At 40.4% G+C, this 17,068-nt stretch overlaps 1 protein-coding gene across 4 annotated transcripts in view; it reads left to right on the top strand.

Moving 5' to 3' along the window:
* The window catches only part of Nhej1 (non-homologous end joining factor 1), an 87,879-nt gene that overhangs the window by 538 nt on the left and 70,273 nt on the right, over positions 1-17,068 (top strand). For 2 of the 4 annotated variants that reach the window (XM_048808577.1, XM_015481405.2), the window contains exons 2-5: positions 2,764-2,940; positions 3,668-3,880; positions 11,979-12,117; positions 12,724-12,782. In XM_048808577.1, coding sequence (XP_048664534.1) covers positions 2,764-2,940; positions 3,668-3,880; positions 11,979-12,117; positions 12,724-12,782 — 588 coding nt within the window. Of the gene's footprint in view, positions 1-195; positions 892-2,763; positions 2,941-3,667; positions 3,881-11,978; positions 12,118-12,723; positions 12,783-17,068 lie in introns of those variants that run through there. The other 2 variants (XM_048808578.1, XM_048808579.1) reach the window with 2 other exon arrangements.

Below are 17,068 nucleotides of genomic sequence, written 5' to 3'. Positions count from 1 at the left end.
GGGCGTGAGTGAGGCTTTTCCTAGGCCTGCTACTTGGTGTAGCTGGGCTGCGAACCGGAGGTGTTCACTGTGTTACCCGCTGAGGTGTTCTGACTATGCCTCGGTGCAGCCGGTGCTATAGAAATGGAAAGGCGGACCGCGGAGTCTCTTCTGGGGGGGGGGAGATGGAAACTGGACGCCAGGTGGGGTTCCTGGGGTGGGCTGTGGTTTGGGACTCAAGGTTCGCCCTCTTCCAGGGGACGAGGAGTGGCCCGGCTTGAATCTCTTTAGGGCTTACTGCCCCCTGCAGGGTAGTGGAGGAACTGCCCTGAGAGGGGTCTGCTGGCCGAGGGGCGTTCCCCTCGCACCCCCCTTCTTCAGACAAGAGTACTAAACGGATGAATATAGTTAACATGAATGTTAAAGGCGGCCTTGAAGAAAACAGAGGAATGAAATTTAGAGGCCTCAGTCTCGAATGGGCCTGGCTAGTGAGAGAAGCCAACGTGGGTCTGTTGCAGAAATATTCCGACGTTTTTACAGGGCCTGTTGACCCTAGCCACATTTTAAACTACACACTTTCATCAAACAAAAACCATCATTTTGAGGGTTCTGAGGTTCTTGGCTTTCAGAAGGACGGACTAGAATGATTAGCCGCATTTTGGTGACTCTTTAAAAAAAAAAAGTGAACACTGGGGAATTTCTATAAGGGAAATTGAAGGGTTTGGCAACTTAATTTGCATTTGTGATCTTTGGCGGTAGGTGGTATGGAGCTCATTGGAACTCTGTCCAATGAGGACTAGCTTAATCATTCCAAGGTCATTTTTGCCCTGTAGGAACAGCAGTGAGTGATGTGACTGGACACATCATCTCCCAACAACGCCTTGGCTGCTGCAGATAAGTCACCATATAGTAGTAAGTCGTGCAGTCATGGGTCATTAAGATTGATACATTTTGAGATACAGTATTAGGTGATTTCATCGTGGTGCAAACACCATAGAGTGTATGAAAATGCAAACTAAAGTGCCTGCAATGTTACTAGCAGTATACTGTTATGGAACTACTGTCATATACATATGGTCTGTCATTGACTGAAATGTTATTATGTGGCATGACTCTTTAGTTACAGTGCAAATTAAATAATGTCACAAGGTCACTCTTTGAAAACTAGGTTAGGGTTGAAAGAATGATGATTTAGACTAAGTTGGAAATGACTGTGTTAATGAAATGTAACAGGAATTTTATTATTTTCTTTATATTCTAAGTTTTCACCTCCTGGTACTTCTCTTCATTTTGTATTTATAGACTGGAATAATGGAGGAAACTATATTATTCCCCCCACACACAGGAAAAATAAGCTCTGTTAAGCAGTCATTTTTACTGAATATCTACTAGGTTAAGGCTACATAGAAAAGTTGATTTCCAAACTTTTCCAAGAGTTCCAAGCTGTGCAAAGAGTATGATGTCATTGGTGGCTGTGCCTTGGAGTCGGGATATGAGTTAAGTGGAAGTTAATTATCTCTTCTTCTGTGGTGTGCTGTGGTTTATATTCATGACCTCCTGGTCATTTGTAAAAGTGGATTTGGGTCTTTTCTGTTGCTCCTGGTCACAGAGCTTATTAGCTCCTTTCTATGTTTGTTCTGTTAATCTCTAAGAATTCGACCACAGCTAGGCACAGTGGCATATGCTTGTTGTCCCAGCGACTCATGAGGCTGAGGCAGGAGGATCAAAAGTTCAAGGCCAGCTTCAGCAACTTAATAAGACATATCTCAAAATAAAAGTGCAGGAGGGTGATGGATCACACTGTGCATTATTGTGCATACAGAACTGAGCTACGTGTGAATGTTCCTTGGTTTAATCAAAAATTTGAATTTGACTATAGAGATGGACTGCTTCTTTTTTTTTTTTTTTTAATTTTTTTAATATTTATTTTTTAGTTTTCGGCGGACACAAATCTTTGTATGTGGTGCTGAGGATTGAACCCGGGCCGCACGCATGCCAGGCGAGCGCGCTACCGCTTGAGCCACATCCCCAGCCCCGAGATGGACTGCTTCTGTATGCACATATATGCATAACTTTTTCATATAATTCTAGAAGATTTGGGTGTATAAGCTCTACATTAGGAAGCTCTGTTTTAGAGATTAAAAAAAATTCCTGAGAGCTTCTAGAGTTTTGTTTTTAGATGATGATGAAATAATTTGTATATCCTGCCCCTGACAAGACTTGATGATGTTTTACAATACAAGAACTATCTTTCTCTTCTAAAAGTTCTGGGAAATGATAGCATTGACATTTATTAGGATTTCTATTGTGGTAAAGGTGCAACAAGAATGGTTTGGGTTTCACATTAAACTATATTATGAGAGAGTGGAAACATACCAATTGGCTGAGGCTTAAATATTATGGAAGAAAGTACTATTCTCTACCTTCTAGGAACTTTATGTGGAAAAAGATTCTAACTAGATTTTTAAAAAACAGATACAACACTTTTTTTATACATTTATTCTATTTATTTATTTTTATGTGGTGCTGAGGATTGAACCCAGTGCCTCGCACATGCTAGGCAAGCGCTCTGCCATTGAGCCACAACCACAGCCCCTCTAACTAGATTTTAAGTGTAGTAAGGTTGGTGCTCAGCTGGTTCAATAATAATAAGAAGAATGTAAATCCATGTTTCCTATTTTGTCAGGATTTTCACAGGATTGTAGTTGATGCATAGTTGTCTGAGCACCCTCCTAGGCCTACATTACTCTGGAGATACTTTGCTAAATTAGGCCTTTTCTGCAGATGGAGGAATTGGAGCAAGGCCTGTTGATGCAGCCATGGGCTTGGCTACAGCTTGCTGAGAACTCCCTCCTGGCCAAGGCTTATATCACCAAGCAGGGCTATACCTTGCTTGTTTCGGATCTTCACCAGGTGTGGCATGAACAGGTGGATACTAGTGTGGTCAGCCAGCGAGCCAAGGTAAGTGTAAAGAGAAGTTCCATTGTGGGGATGTGTTCTTTCCTAGTGAAGGTCAGGGGATGTTAACGTCAACCAGCTTGACCACTTGTATGTTGGCAAGGAAGATTGAAATGAGTTGATACAATTCCAGTTTCAGGTTGAGCATCCCTCATCTAAAAATCCAAAATTCAAAATAATCTAAAATATGAAACTTTCTGAGCATAGGGCACTTATAAAGTTTCACATTTCAGAGCATTTTAGATTTTGAAATTTGGGTTGCTCAACCGGTAAACTCTTATACATACATTCCAAAATCCAAAACTCTGAAATATGGAACACTTCTTGTTCCAAGGAATGTTCAACCAGTTATGTCCTACACTTCTATCTGTAGCTGTGGGATCTTTCTGGGATGAGGGGAGAAGGGAGGAAGGGGAGAGAGAAGGAAGGTATAGTATATGTGTTTCTGTAGCATGATAATGCATAATGTGACCTATGTTGTCTAATCCATACAGGTCTTCTGTAAATTGATCTTGCCTAACACAGAACTTTGAAGTAGGCCAGTTGATTTCTGTGACTCTTGTTACTCTTGTTTTTGTTTTCTTCTTTCCTGTTGTGATGTTTTTCTCTTCCTTTCCCTTCCTCTCATGCCCATTGTCTTCACATTAACCAGGGCTTTCCTTTGCTACTGCTCAAGAGGGAGTTAATTTCCTTTTAGCACCCTCAGTGTGTAAAACTACTGTCTCTTCAGGAGCTGAACAAGCGTCTGACTGCTCCCCCTGCGGCTTTTCTCTGTCACTTGGATAATCTGCTTCGCCCATTGTTGAAGGACATTGCTCACCCTAGTGAAGCGACCTTCTCTTGTGATCGTGTGGCAGAGGCATTGATTCTACGGGTGCGGAGTGAGCTTTCTGGTCTCCCGTTCTATTGGAACTTCCACTGCATTCTAGCTAGTCCTTCCCTGGTAAGTTCAAGTCAGATTTGGGGTGGACGTCAGGATGCCAGCTGCTTGAGATGCAGCTTTAGGAGTCTTTATATTTTTGTAAACCCTGTTTGAAATTCTTCTCCAATCAGAAAACTTTCCTTGACCAGACAGTGGCAAATAAGAAAGATTTTTGACTGGTATAAGCAGGGGTCAGACCTACATACTTTATTCAGGGACTTTATTCATTAGTTTATTTATTGAACTACCTATGTGCTGCTAATTACTGAGTATCCCAAAACGTGTGTGTGTGTGTGTGTGTGTGTGTGTGTGTGTATACATATGTATATGGCTTCCTCCTGGAGTTTATACTAATGAGGAGACAGAAAGGAAATTATGATAAAGTGTGTTAAGTTCTGTCACTGAGACAGGCCCCAAATGGCTTGAGGATTAGAGAAAACCTCTTTGAAAAGTGAATTTCTGAGTTGTTTTGATGATGATTTGGGATAAAATAAAGAGAAAAATCATTCTCAGCAAACAGGTATGGAGATGTGTAAGTGTGGACCGAGTTCAGGAACTTTATAACTGTAGTATAGATAGGAAGGCATGAGAAATGGGGTGGATTTAAAATAGGGGTTTTTACATGGTTCTACTTGTGTTTTATCAGGACTGCTCATAACGGTGGACTAAGTGCTGATGTTAGTTATTTTCTGAACATTGTCTGATCTTTTAATCCTAATGACTGTCCAGCAAAATATGTATTACTGTCCTCATTTTCCAGAGCAGGAAACTGAGATTGAAGGTAACTTGTCCAAAGTCATCCAGGTTATAAATGAGTGAGTTAGAAATTGAACTCCAGATCAGTCAAGTCTGAAGGCCCACTTTAGGGACTAGGAGAGTCATTATCTTCTGCTCACTTGTAGCTTTCGTGCTCTAAGAGCTTTTATTAGAAATTAAGCATTGAGCATTGAGAACTAGTTTTCATGAATAACAAACAGGGCTTATTTTAGTAGCACTAGAGGTCAGGGTGTTCTCTGTGGGAGGACTAGGGGACAAGTTTCTCAACAGAGGGATCTGCAGAAAGTAAGCATCATTTCCCAGCCTATGTGTTTAGTCTCCCACAGGTGGAATGATGCTCTAGCATCCCTATATGACTATGAATGGAACAAAAGACATTTTTATAAACTGTTCACTGATGTTTATTCATGAACTGGAACCCAGTAAAACTTGACTTGAGTGCTAAGAGAACTACTTCTCACTCATTTCTGTATTTCTAAGGCCAATATATTGCCTAGCATGTAGTCAGTCAAATTTGTGGATTTTAATTGAACTTCTTGTGAAATTTTCCATCCTGTTTTAGATATAGAATTTACCTGTATCATTTAAATCCCTCATGACTTTTTCTAAGTGACACCAGGTGGCACTGTTCCCTCAAGAATGAACCCAAATATTTCCACAGCCTTTGGGAATCTTAAGTGATATCTAATTTCACTTTGCTTTATATGGTTCTACACACAGGATAGTGTGACTTTGGAGGCAGCTCTTCTTGGAGGCTGATGGACTCCAACAGTTTCTTCTTTCCAAAGAATATAGTGGGCTTGGGATATAACTCAATGGTAAAGCATTTGCCTAGCATGTGCCAGGCCCTGGGTTTGATCCTCTGCACCACAAAAATAAATAAATAATTTTTAAAAGGATACAATAAAAGAGCACTTGTTTAATATTATTATAAGTAAAGAAATATGTGGAGAAAAACTAGTACACTATTCTAATTGAGGAGCTATAGTAAGAGAAGAAACCAAAAAAAAAAAAAAAAAAAAAAAAGTGTTAGGTGGGTGAGCCTTGATTGGCTATGGGCAGAAATTTGCTTTGAACAATTGATTAACAATTGTATTTTAAGTGAAAATAAAATACTTATCATTAAAAAAAGAGGAATGTCATTCCAGGGAAACCCCCGAGCCTGGGGAACTATAGGGAAGAGTCATAGCCGCAGGCGCTGGCAAGGGTGTAGGCAGATGCTATTTCAGGCTTCTGTGTGTGTGTCTGTGAGGTCATGCGGTTATAATTTTTGTTTATTACTCATTCTTGTGATAGTTTTCACTTTTTTGTTTTGAATGGGTAATTCATCCAAAGTCAAACATTTCAAACAGCATTTAAAGGTTTACAGTGAGAAAACAGTCTCCTTTCTGCCCCTCTTCAGTCCCTCACTTTCCTTCCTTTTTTTGTTGGGGGGTTACTAGGGATTGAACTCAGGGGCATTCAACCACTGAGCCACATCCCCAGCCCTATTTTGTATTTTATTTATTTATTCTAATTTGTTATTCATGACAGCAGAATGCATTTCAATTTATAGTACGCATATAGAGCGCAATTTTTCATGTCGTGTTATCTATAAAGTAGAGTCACACCATTCGTGTCTTCATACGTGTACTTAGGGTAATGGTGTTCATCTCATTCCACCATCTTTCCTACCTCCATGCCCCCTTCCTTCCCCTCCCTCCCCTTTGCCCTATCTAAAGTTCCTCCATTCCTCCCATGCTCGCCCCCATCCCCATTATGGATCAGCATCCACATATCAGAGAAAACATTTGGCCTTTGTTTTTTGGGATTAGCTTACTTCACTTAGCATAATATTCTCCAGCTCCATCCATTTACCTGCAAATGCCATGATCTTATTTTATTTAGAGACAGGGTCTCACTGAGTTGCTTAGCATCTGGGTTCTCCTGCCTCAGCATCCTCAACCGCTGGGATTACAGGCGTGATTGCACCACTGCACCCAGCTTCATTTACCTTCTTTAAAGCAACTGCTGATATTCCTTTATCAGCTTCTTGTAAATTCTTTAAAAAAGCTCTATGTAGTGTGTGTGTTTTATGTACATACACAGTCAAATACATATTTACAAATACATGTATAGTTTTACAAATGGCATCATGCTGTACACTGCTCAATGTGTTGACTTTTTCACTTAATTATATAGAGATCATTCATGTCAATATGTTTAGAAAACCTGTATAATATTTTTAAATGGCAACTTAGTATTTTATAGTTTTATCAATATGTATTTAATTGATCTGCTATTAGTAGACATTTTTTATTTCTAGTGTTTTGTTATATACTGTGAATATCCTTACATTTATTTATTCATTTATTTTTTTGTGGTGGTGGGGATTGAATCCAGGGCCTTTTGCATGCAAGGCAAGCACTTGTATCACTAACCCTATATTTACTTTTTCTGTGTATAAATGCATAAGTAAATTTCTGAATGTGGAACAGCCAGGGCAAGGAGTATTTTTATCTTTAATTTTGCTAAACCAATGCCAGAGTATTCTCCAGAGACCTTCAGTCCTACCAGCCATAGAAAGAGTAGGAGAATACCTAATTACCTACAGCCTCTACCACATAATGTGTGCATAGTAACAACTCAATGGTTCTTAAGTTGCTGCAGGATATTGTGGAACATATGAGGTTTGGGGTCTCTGCTTTATAACTTTGAGCTGGTCTCTACTTGTGATGAACTTCTCATCTCTTTTCCTCCTTCCTACTGTATGCTCTTTGTAGTATCTAATATAATTCTTAATATTCTATATTTTTCCTTTCAAATTTGTCACCTCTTTGACCATTTTATGATCCCAGGAGTCATTTCTCAAGGTTTTTAGTGGTAGAAAGCATAGGCTTTGGAACCAGCTGACTTGATTTTGTAATTAATCCCAGCACTTTCATATTTCACCATTTATGTTTTTTTTCTTTAGCTATAAAATGGAGATACCAATTACAATCTTTTTACAGACTTGTAAGGATTAAATGAAAATATGTGTAACATTGCTCGACTTTAAGTATTATATTGTATCTGTGAGAGCAAACAGTTAACTCCATAATTTTTCTTTTTGAAAAAGACAAGGACCATGAAAGTAGTTGAAGTCAAGACATTTTCATATTGAAGTTATGTGAGAGTCAGGACTGGAATCTAGGTCTCCTGCTCTCTAGTCTGTTACCCATTTCACTGTGTCACCTGATATGATTCATCTGGAGTTGAAAACTGCTATTCTGTCTCCTGCCTTGTGAGCATTTCTGTGGGAAATCAGAAGACGTTGGGGGAAATTCGAAATGGTTGAAGATTGGCAACTTCTGCTCTGTATCTACCGCACTTCCTAACCTCTCTAACTGTTGGGCGTTCTTGGAGAGCAGAGGTCCCAGAGCACATGTTAGGTTCCTGGTAAGTATTGGTTGAATTGATTTGTGACCTGCATCTCTTTATCCTTTGCTGTCTGTAAGTGAAGGGGAGTATCCTGACCTCCTAAAGCACATCAGGATTTTTCCTTGTAATGTCTGTGCATTTGCTTTGATCTGTTTACACATTTGCGCCATTCTTCCTTTTTTTTTCTTTTACTTTTTAGTTTTAGATGGACACAATATCTTTATTTTACATTTATGTGGTGCTGAGGATCGAACCCAGTGCCTCATGCATGCCAGGTGAGCACTCTACCACTGAGCCACAACTCCAGCCTCTGCACCATTCTTTCTTATGACCATTGATACATATTTTCAAGATTTCTATCCAGAACAGAGCAAAGCTATCTGGTTTAAGGGAAATCATTTTAGTGTTCATTTAACTTTGAAAGTAATTATACCTCAGTAATTCAGAAGGTATAACACAATCCTATGAAATTATTACTATTTATTTATTTATTTATTTATTTATTTATTTATTTCCTGAGGGTTGAACCTTGGTTCTTGCACATGCTAGGAAAGCACTCTACCACTGAGTTACATCCCCAACCCTTTTTAAATTTTTTATTTTGAGACAGGATGTCACTAAGTTGCCTAGGCTGGCCTCAAACTCACAATCCTCCTGTCTCAGCCTCCTGAGTTGCTAGGATTATAGGTGTATACCCTATGAAATTATTCGAGCAGATGAAAAGATGAAATATGTACTGATTAAACTGTTGCTGTTGCTGCTATATAGACATTAGGGTCTGATAGATCTTTTGAGTAGCCTGGTATATTATTATCATATTTAATTAGACATAACGTTGATTAAAACTTACCATATTTCATGATATATTCTGCACCACTCGGAGAGATTGCTATTAAGGTGTCCCTTTACTCCCTGAGAGAGGCTAATTATTAACTTTAGGAGTACCTGTTATTTGAGTGGTGCCACCAAATGCATGGTGTGGTTGCTTGAGCAGTGATAATTATTTTTAACCCAACTCACCAAACCTAGCCTGGCATTTAACAAATATTCAACTTTTTATCCCTCCCGATCTACTTTAACCAGGACCAAACTTAACAAAACTATTTCTAGGAAAGAGAATTGGGTCTAGAGCATAAAAATCTCCCCCAAACTGCACTTCCGCCACATTCTGAGCAGTACTTCTTGGAGACCTAAATGTCCTGAAGACCTGAGTTAGGAGGCAGTGCCAGGTTGGGGTGTGCTGTGTGATAGAAAGAAATAACAAACATCTAGAATTTGACTTGGCTTCTGACCTTCCACCCTATGCCAGCACCACTCTCTCTCTGCCCACTTCCCCACATCCAGTCTTTCCTAATTGATTATTAGAGAAATGTGGAAAAAAAGTATTTTCCATATAATTTGAGTCACAACACAAGTAGAAGTTTTAGTGGTAACTTTCACCTAGAAAAATTAATGGAAAATGAAAACACAAGAGTCTGAAGAGCTCAGACTTCTGGTCCTGATTCAGATTAATCTGGCTTGCACATCCTATGAGAATCTCTGGTACCTTTTCTTCATTTCAAGCCTGTGTTGGGGTATCCTGTCTAAAGTCTTCCTTCCTGTTTATTTATTGTATTTTGTTTTCAGTGCTTAGGACTGAACCTGGAACCTCATGTATGCTAGGCAAGTACTCTGCCACCAAGCTGCACCTCTAGTCTTAAATTGCTCCCTTTTAGGACTAAGACAGGGGTTGGTATACTGTGGCCAGCAGGCCAAATCTAGCTTATTGCCTCTTTTTGGAAAGTTATATTGGAACACAGCCATCTCCTTTGTTTACATATTGTCTGGGGTTGCTTTAGTGTGCCACAGCAGCAAAGTTGAGTAGTTGTGTCAGAGACTGTATGGTCTACAGAGTGGAAAATATTGACTATCTGGCTTTTTCCATAAAAAATCTTCTTGACCCCTGATCTGGAGTACCACTTCTTAGTTCCTTCTTTAATTTGTGTCCTTCAGGGGAAAAAGAAAGGAACTCTGGTAGCATCCCCAAGCCACAAATAGGTGATTGACTTAGTTATTTTCTTTATTTATTTTTTAATATTTATTTTTTTAGGTTTAGATGGACACAACAAATGCCTTCATTTTTATGTGGTGCTGAGGATCAAACCTGGGTCCCGCCCATGCTAGGCGAGTACTCTACTGCTGAGCCACAATCCCAGCCCCTAGTTATTTTCTTTGAGAGGCTAATGGACACCTTGCATGGGTGAATTAAATGATTATTCTGTACAGCTCTACATTATCATATGAGAGCATCATTATAGCTGCACTATAGTATGGCTCTGCTAGCATCCTTCTTTTTTATTAATTTTATTTTATTTTTACACAAATGGAGCACAACTTTTCATTTCTCTGGTTGTACATGATGCAGAGTCACACCATTCATACAATCATACCCATACATAAGGGTGATAATGTTTGTCTCATTCCACCACCTCCCACCGCCATACCTTCCCCTTCCCTCTCCCCACTCTGCTCATTCCAAAGTTCCTCCATTCTTCCCTTGCCACCTGCTCCCCTCATTATGTTAGTATTCACTTATCAGAGAAAAGATTTGGCCTTTGTTTTTTTGGGATTGGCTTACTTGCTTAGCATGATGTTCTCCAACTTCGTCTATTTACCCGTAAATGCCATAATTTCATTTTTCTTTATGGCTGAGTAATATTCCATTGTGTATTTATACCACAGTTTCTTTATCCATTCATCTATTGAAGGGTATATAATCTGTTTCTATAGTTTATGTATTGTGAATCAAGCTACCATAAACATTGAAGTAGCTGCATCACTGTAGCATGATGATTTTAAGTCCTTTGGGTATAGACTGAGGAGTGGGATAGGTGGTCAAATGGTGGTTCCATTCCAAGTTTTCTAAGGAATTTCCATACTGTGCTAGCATCCTTCTTACTTCTTGTTAAAAGCAAGGTATATTTGGGTGGGTATTTTATTTATTTCTTGGCTAGTCTTTTAGAAATTGACGTGCTTTTATTATAACAACAACCTGAGACTCTGCTGCATTTGTGGAAACAGATTGAAATTCTGGGCTATCATCAGCCCTGAAATGGCACTTGATAAATGATCTAACTTGAACTTCAGAGCTCTCAACTTTCTGTTGAATTTTTGTTTTCTGTTATACTCCAGCTGGTGTACTCTGTTTTAGCCACTAGCCATACCTTCTTTGTTTCTTTTTTTTGGTTCCAGGTGTTGAGCCCACAGGTGCTTAACCACTGAACCATATCCCAGGCCCTATTTGCTATTTTTAAATTTTGAAGTACAGTCTTACTAAGTTGCTTAGGACCTTGCTAAGTTACTGAAGCTGGCCTTGAACTTTCGATCCTCCTGCCTCAGCCTTCCAAGTTGTTGGGATTATAGGCATGTGCTACCATGTCTGTCTACCACACTTACTCTCTTGAGGGCTACTTGAATATTCTGCTTTTATTTCTTAACCTCTGCTGAGAGTTGAGCAAATACTTTCCCTTTCTCAACTGTATCACATCATTGTCTCTAAATCACAACTCTTAAGTTAATCTATCCATATTCTATCTGGGTCATAAAGGCAATCCTTGAGCCTCTTTAATAAATTTATTTAATTATTACGTTTATATTTATGCTTATCTAAATGGATTGCTTGGGGCTGGAGATGTGGCTCAAGCGGTAGTGCGCTCGCCTGGCATGCGTGCGGCCCGGGTTCGATCCTCAGCACCACATACAAACAAAGATGTTGTGTCCGCCAAAAACTGAAAAATAAATGTTAAAAAATTCTCTCTCTAAAAAAAAAAAAAATAAATGGATTGTTTGCCTTTGAAACTATAAATTCTTGTGAAAATATTCTTTGGTGTTTTCTTCTAGTACCTAATGCAGAGAGTACTCTGGAAGCATCTGTTGGCTAACTGATATCTCTTTTCCATCAAAGGTCTCCCAACATTTGATTCGTCCTTTGATGGGCATGAGTCTGGCCTTGCAGGGCCACGTGAAGGAGTTGTCAACATTGCTTCGGATGAAAGATCTAGAGATCCAGGACTACCAGGAGAGTGGGGCTATGCTGAGCCGAGGTGAGAGGACATTCTTTGAGGAATTGGGTAAGGAGTGGGACAGGTAGTCCAAAGGTCTTAGAGAATGGAGAGGCTCATGTGCATTGGGAAATTGTTTCCCCTGGGGTGAGTGTTGGGTCCTGACTAGGAACTGGAGACTTGGTAGTAAGTAGATGACACTTTTTTCTACCTTGAGTACCTGGCTGGTGCCTAAGTGGCCAGTGGAAGCTATAAAGGACGGACATGTCCTAGGAAATGACAAGGGAAGGCTTTGGAAAGGAGCCAACAACTATACAAAATTGTACTAGGGCAAGGTGAACTTGGGGAGTTTAGGACATTGCAAAGCACCAACTTCAAAGTAAAAATTCCATTTGACATGCCATTTTGTCAATGGAAATGGCAGGAGGATCTCATAGAGCAACTGCTGCCCCTGAACTGCCATTTATTGCCAGTTGCCCTCTCCTCCTTGTGTTTGCCCACATACTCTCAATCCTCCTTCTCTCACCTGGCTAGGGGGGATCTCTGGGAGGGCATCTTTCTGTTCTGGACTCTGTTCCTTTTCATCCAACAGGTAGGAAGCTCATCCTTAGGATCATGTTTCTTTTTCTTTGGCCCTTCTTATTACAGGTCGATTGAAGACGGAGCCATTTGAAGAAAATGCTTTCTTGGAACAGTTTATGGTAGAGGTAGGGTAGTTATTTCCTTTCTTCTTCAAATTTGAGCACTTAAAGTGCCTGGGTAGTGCTGGGCATGATGGTGCATGCCTGTAATCCTAGCAGCTCAGGAGGCTGAGGCAGGAGGATTGCAAGTTCAAAGCCAGCCTCAGCACCTTAGTGAGGCCATAAGCAACTTAGTGAGACCCTGTCTCATAATAAAACATAAAAAGAGCTGGTGTTGTGGCTCAATCGTTAAGTGTCCCTGGTTTCAGTTCCTGCCACCCCTTTCCCCACAAAAAAGAACCTGGATGGTGACTTGCATTTTGGGTGGTAGGTGGCTTGTATGGTTGGAAAGCCCTTTGTCTGAAGGGCTATAGAAAATCTGATAAAGCTTGAGATGTACATAGGGAAGATGGGGGAAGGAAAGGGGATGAATACAAAAGGCAAAAGCAGACTAATTAACAATTATAAAATATCTCTGTTAAAGTACCTGGGAATTTCATTTGGAATTCTCTAACCTTGGGAAGCTTGAGTGGCCAGTTGCTAACTTGTGCTTATTGAGATCTGAATTGTGGAGTAGAAGTGTAGTCATCGTTACTTGTCCAGTCCCTTCAGCATCTAGCAGTAGAGGAAAGTTAAAAGCTTAGGGCTACCATCTGGGGACTGTCTTGTGGGTGCTGCAGGCCGTGGAAAATCACAGTGTTTATACAAGGGGATTGGCAAAGGAATGAATGGGGAGTAGATAATTGTGGCCTGTCAGAAGCTTCTGCCTAGTTTCCCTTCTAAGGATTAAGCTTGGCCAAAAGAAACATCTGTTGAAGGCCAAACAGTGGGAGTATTAATAATGGTGACCTTTGATAATACCAGTCAATATTGATCTTTTCCTTCTCTAATTCTTAGAGAAGGACTTGTTGGTTATACGGTTAGTATCTTAGTATTATTGCCCCATTTTCTAATTATACATATTACCCAAGTTACTATGTAAGTAAATAATGCTACTATAATATTGTTATATACAGATTATTCATATTTCTGTCTTGCCCTTTAGGCTAATTGTAAGCTTCTTATGGATAAGTTCTGTGTCTCAGATCTTTTGAACCTGAAATAAACACTTTTCACAGGGGCTAGACGTAAAGCAGGTGTTCTTGATCTGGAACCTTCTGTTCTTTCTGTTCATTGACTGAGATTTAATACATGAAGTCTTAACACTAGGAGCAAAAAAAAAGTGGGGGGAGCTGAGTACTCAGCCCATGTACCGAAGCAGTTTTAACTCTGGAGAAGAAGGAAAGCTTGCATTGCTAAGTCCTGAAACATAATTAATGTCAAATTCTTGGGGAAAGAGAGACTGTTACACCTAAATATGTGACAGAGATTTCTTTTTAAAAAACTCAAGTTTGTTTTTTAAATATTTATTTTTTAGTTATAGATGGACACAATATATTTTATTTATTTATTTTATGTGGTGCTGAGGATCAAACCCAGGGCCTCACACATGCTAGGCAAGCGCTCTACCTCTGAGCCACAACCTCAGCCCGTGATAGAGATTTCTTAGGCCACTTTTCTCTCAGATGGCTTCTGTATGTGAATCTCTGGGCATTAAGGAGTGTTAACACAGCCTGGAGCTGGTGTACCATTTACCTGCCTCAGGCCCTGAATTAGAGTTCAGGGCTAACTCTTAGCCTTCTCTGCTGGTCTAGCGCCTATGTGCTTTCCAACTTGACTCCATAACGTTTTACTATATGTGCTTTATGTTTCAGCCATAAGAAATGACTTTTGATTTTCCCAGATGCTGTTTTGTTTTCTCTTGCCTTTATGTCTTTATAACATTCTTTCCTTTATCTAGAATGACCAATGTGCTGGCCTTATCTACCTTGTAAACTGTTCATCTTTTAAGTGCCAGCTTCAGCTTCTTTGGAAGATCTTTCTGGACTCTCATTATAAAAATAATCCTTTCCTGCTATTAGAGTGCATTGGTTTATACTTTTTTTTTATGTCTCCAAAACTGTAGCTTTCTGCTGCTGATCTTTGATTTCTTTCCCCTTCCCACCACATACTGGGGATAGAACCCAGGGGCACTTTACCACTAAGCTAAGTCTCCAGCCCTGTTTATTTTGAGACAGAGTCTCACTAAATTGTTCCAAACTTGCAGTCCTCCTGCCTCAGCCTCCTGAGTTGCTGATCTTTGGTTTCTTTGAGGGCAGGGATGTTGAATGCATTTCTGTCTTCCCAGCATGGATTATAGTGCCTAGAATAAGTAGGTTCTCTATAAGTTTGTGTATGCATATTTTGATAAATCTATGCCAGGGGGAATTGTGTGAATTTTGTGGCAGTGTGGCCTGTAAATACATTGTTGCTTTTAAGGGCTGTATTTGGGGACTTCAGTTATTATCATGGTTTATTTTGCAGCTTTAGATAAATCACTTCTCTCAGAGCCACTGTTTTCTCATTTTTAAAATCGGAGGCTCATCTCTTTCATGCTGCTGGGGGAGGGCTCCATCCCTGTAGAATGGAATGAGAAAGCCATATAATCCAGGTGCTAACTCAGGGATGGTGTTGGTACTTGCATTAATTACTTTACGAGTTCTGGTCCTCTAGGCACTGGGTGGATTGCAGCCAAGCCTCATAGACTTGTAGAAGTTTTATATATGGGGTCATATAGAGATACATAGCTGAAGCTTTCCGTTTTATAGATGAAAAAAATTGAGTCTCAGAGGTTAAATGACTTACCTAAGATCTGTATGTTTAGGACTTCCCACATTTCTTGACTCAGAGTCTAAAATGTATCCCTATTCTGTTTCTCTACTTTAACTTGTTGTGCACACCAGCTGAGGAGACATAAGGATAGGGTAATTTGAATTCTTATGACTGTGGGTTCACTGCACTGTCCTCAGAATGTTCTGCATAGCTGCTAGACTGAAAGGACTCTAGAGCACTATTGAGACTATAGAGCTTCATATGGCTACTGCATCTTTTCAGTTACTGTGCTTGCCTGGGGTGCTGCAAACAGGACACAGAAGGGTCATGGGGTCACCCAAGACTGAAATGAAAGGATGTGCCATCAAAATAAGCAACATGGGATAGGAAGATAAACAAACCAGAGAGAGAGCTTGGTATGAAGGCGTGGAGAGGCCAGGCTGATGTCAGAGGGCCACGCGGTCAGTACTTGGGGTCACTCCTATTCTCATTGGAAATATTGCTAGGGAAGAGATTGTAGACAGAGTGCAGGGGCAGTGGGATAGGGAGGTTTCTTGGATATAAGATTAGAAAAAATATTGAAGGATTGAACAGGGATCACTTTCCCATATTTGATCCTTTTTGTTTTTCTTCTCCCCTCAAGAGCCTCTGATTTTTCATTTCTAGGGAACCTAAGGGAGCCAATTGATAGCAGCCTAACTAAAGCAGGAATACTGGCAATGTTGATTCAAATCAAGGCTGGGGGAGAGAGGACTGCTGGCATGATCCTCATGTAGGGCAAGATCCCCATATGGAGCATTTCCCAAGATTAGGCCTAAGAGGTATCTTTTGGAATGGAAGAAAAGTCAAGGAATCGGGCACTGTTATCACAGCAGTTGTAAATGAGTTTAAGATGAAGTTTAGGATGAGTGGCTGCTGTAGCCTTCTCTCCATCTAGTCCACTGGAGGGAGTTTCTTCTCCTGGCCCCATCTGTGCCTCTTTCCCTCCATCTGGTTGCTATCAGGCTATGCGGCTGCTGGCGGGCTCTTTATTTATTTATCCCAGTGTAATGGGGTGAGGAGGGAGCTGGCCTAAGGCTAGCATTCCGAGGCCATGCCACTGAGCCACAGGCGGTTTGCATGGGTGTGTGAGTCACTGGGGCTGCATGCTGCTCAAACCAGATGCGGACAGGCTCAGGGACAGCAGGCAGCCTAAAATAGAGCCCCTCCTTCTGCAGCTGGCAACCTCTGGCCAAGAATCAACCCCTGACACCAAAACCTGGACAACTGTGTGCAGTTGGCTTCCTCTGGGTGGAGGCCCATTGTAGAGATAGATATTTTGCAATTTTCTCCTTCTCTGTCTTTATATGATGATATTCATAATAGCAGTCATTCCCATTGTTGTATTCTGATTGTCTTATAAGGCTTAAACAATCTGTTCAGTATGTAATACATTAACCAAGAAATTTGGAGGCTACAGGTAACACTGATTTGACTCAGCATCCTAAATGTAGCCGTGGTCCTTGTATCCTGTCTAGTTTTAGTTAGTATCTTCATCCCTTTCTGGTTCCAGGCAGATTCTAGAACAGATACTTCATGCTGTGAACATATTCATTGCTGCCCTGGTGAATCTATAGTTCATA

Source organism: Marmota marmota, unplaced genomic scaffold, assembly GCF_001458135.2.
Source record: "Marmota marmota marmota unplaced genomic scaffold, marMar, whole genome shotgun sequence".
NCBI classification, from domain to species: Eukaryota; Metazoa; Chordata; class Mammalia; order Rodentia; family Sciuridae; genus Marmota; species Marmota marmota.
This window is presented reverse-complemented; position numbering and strand designations above follow the sequence as displayed.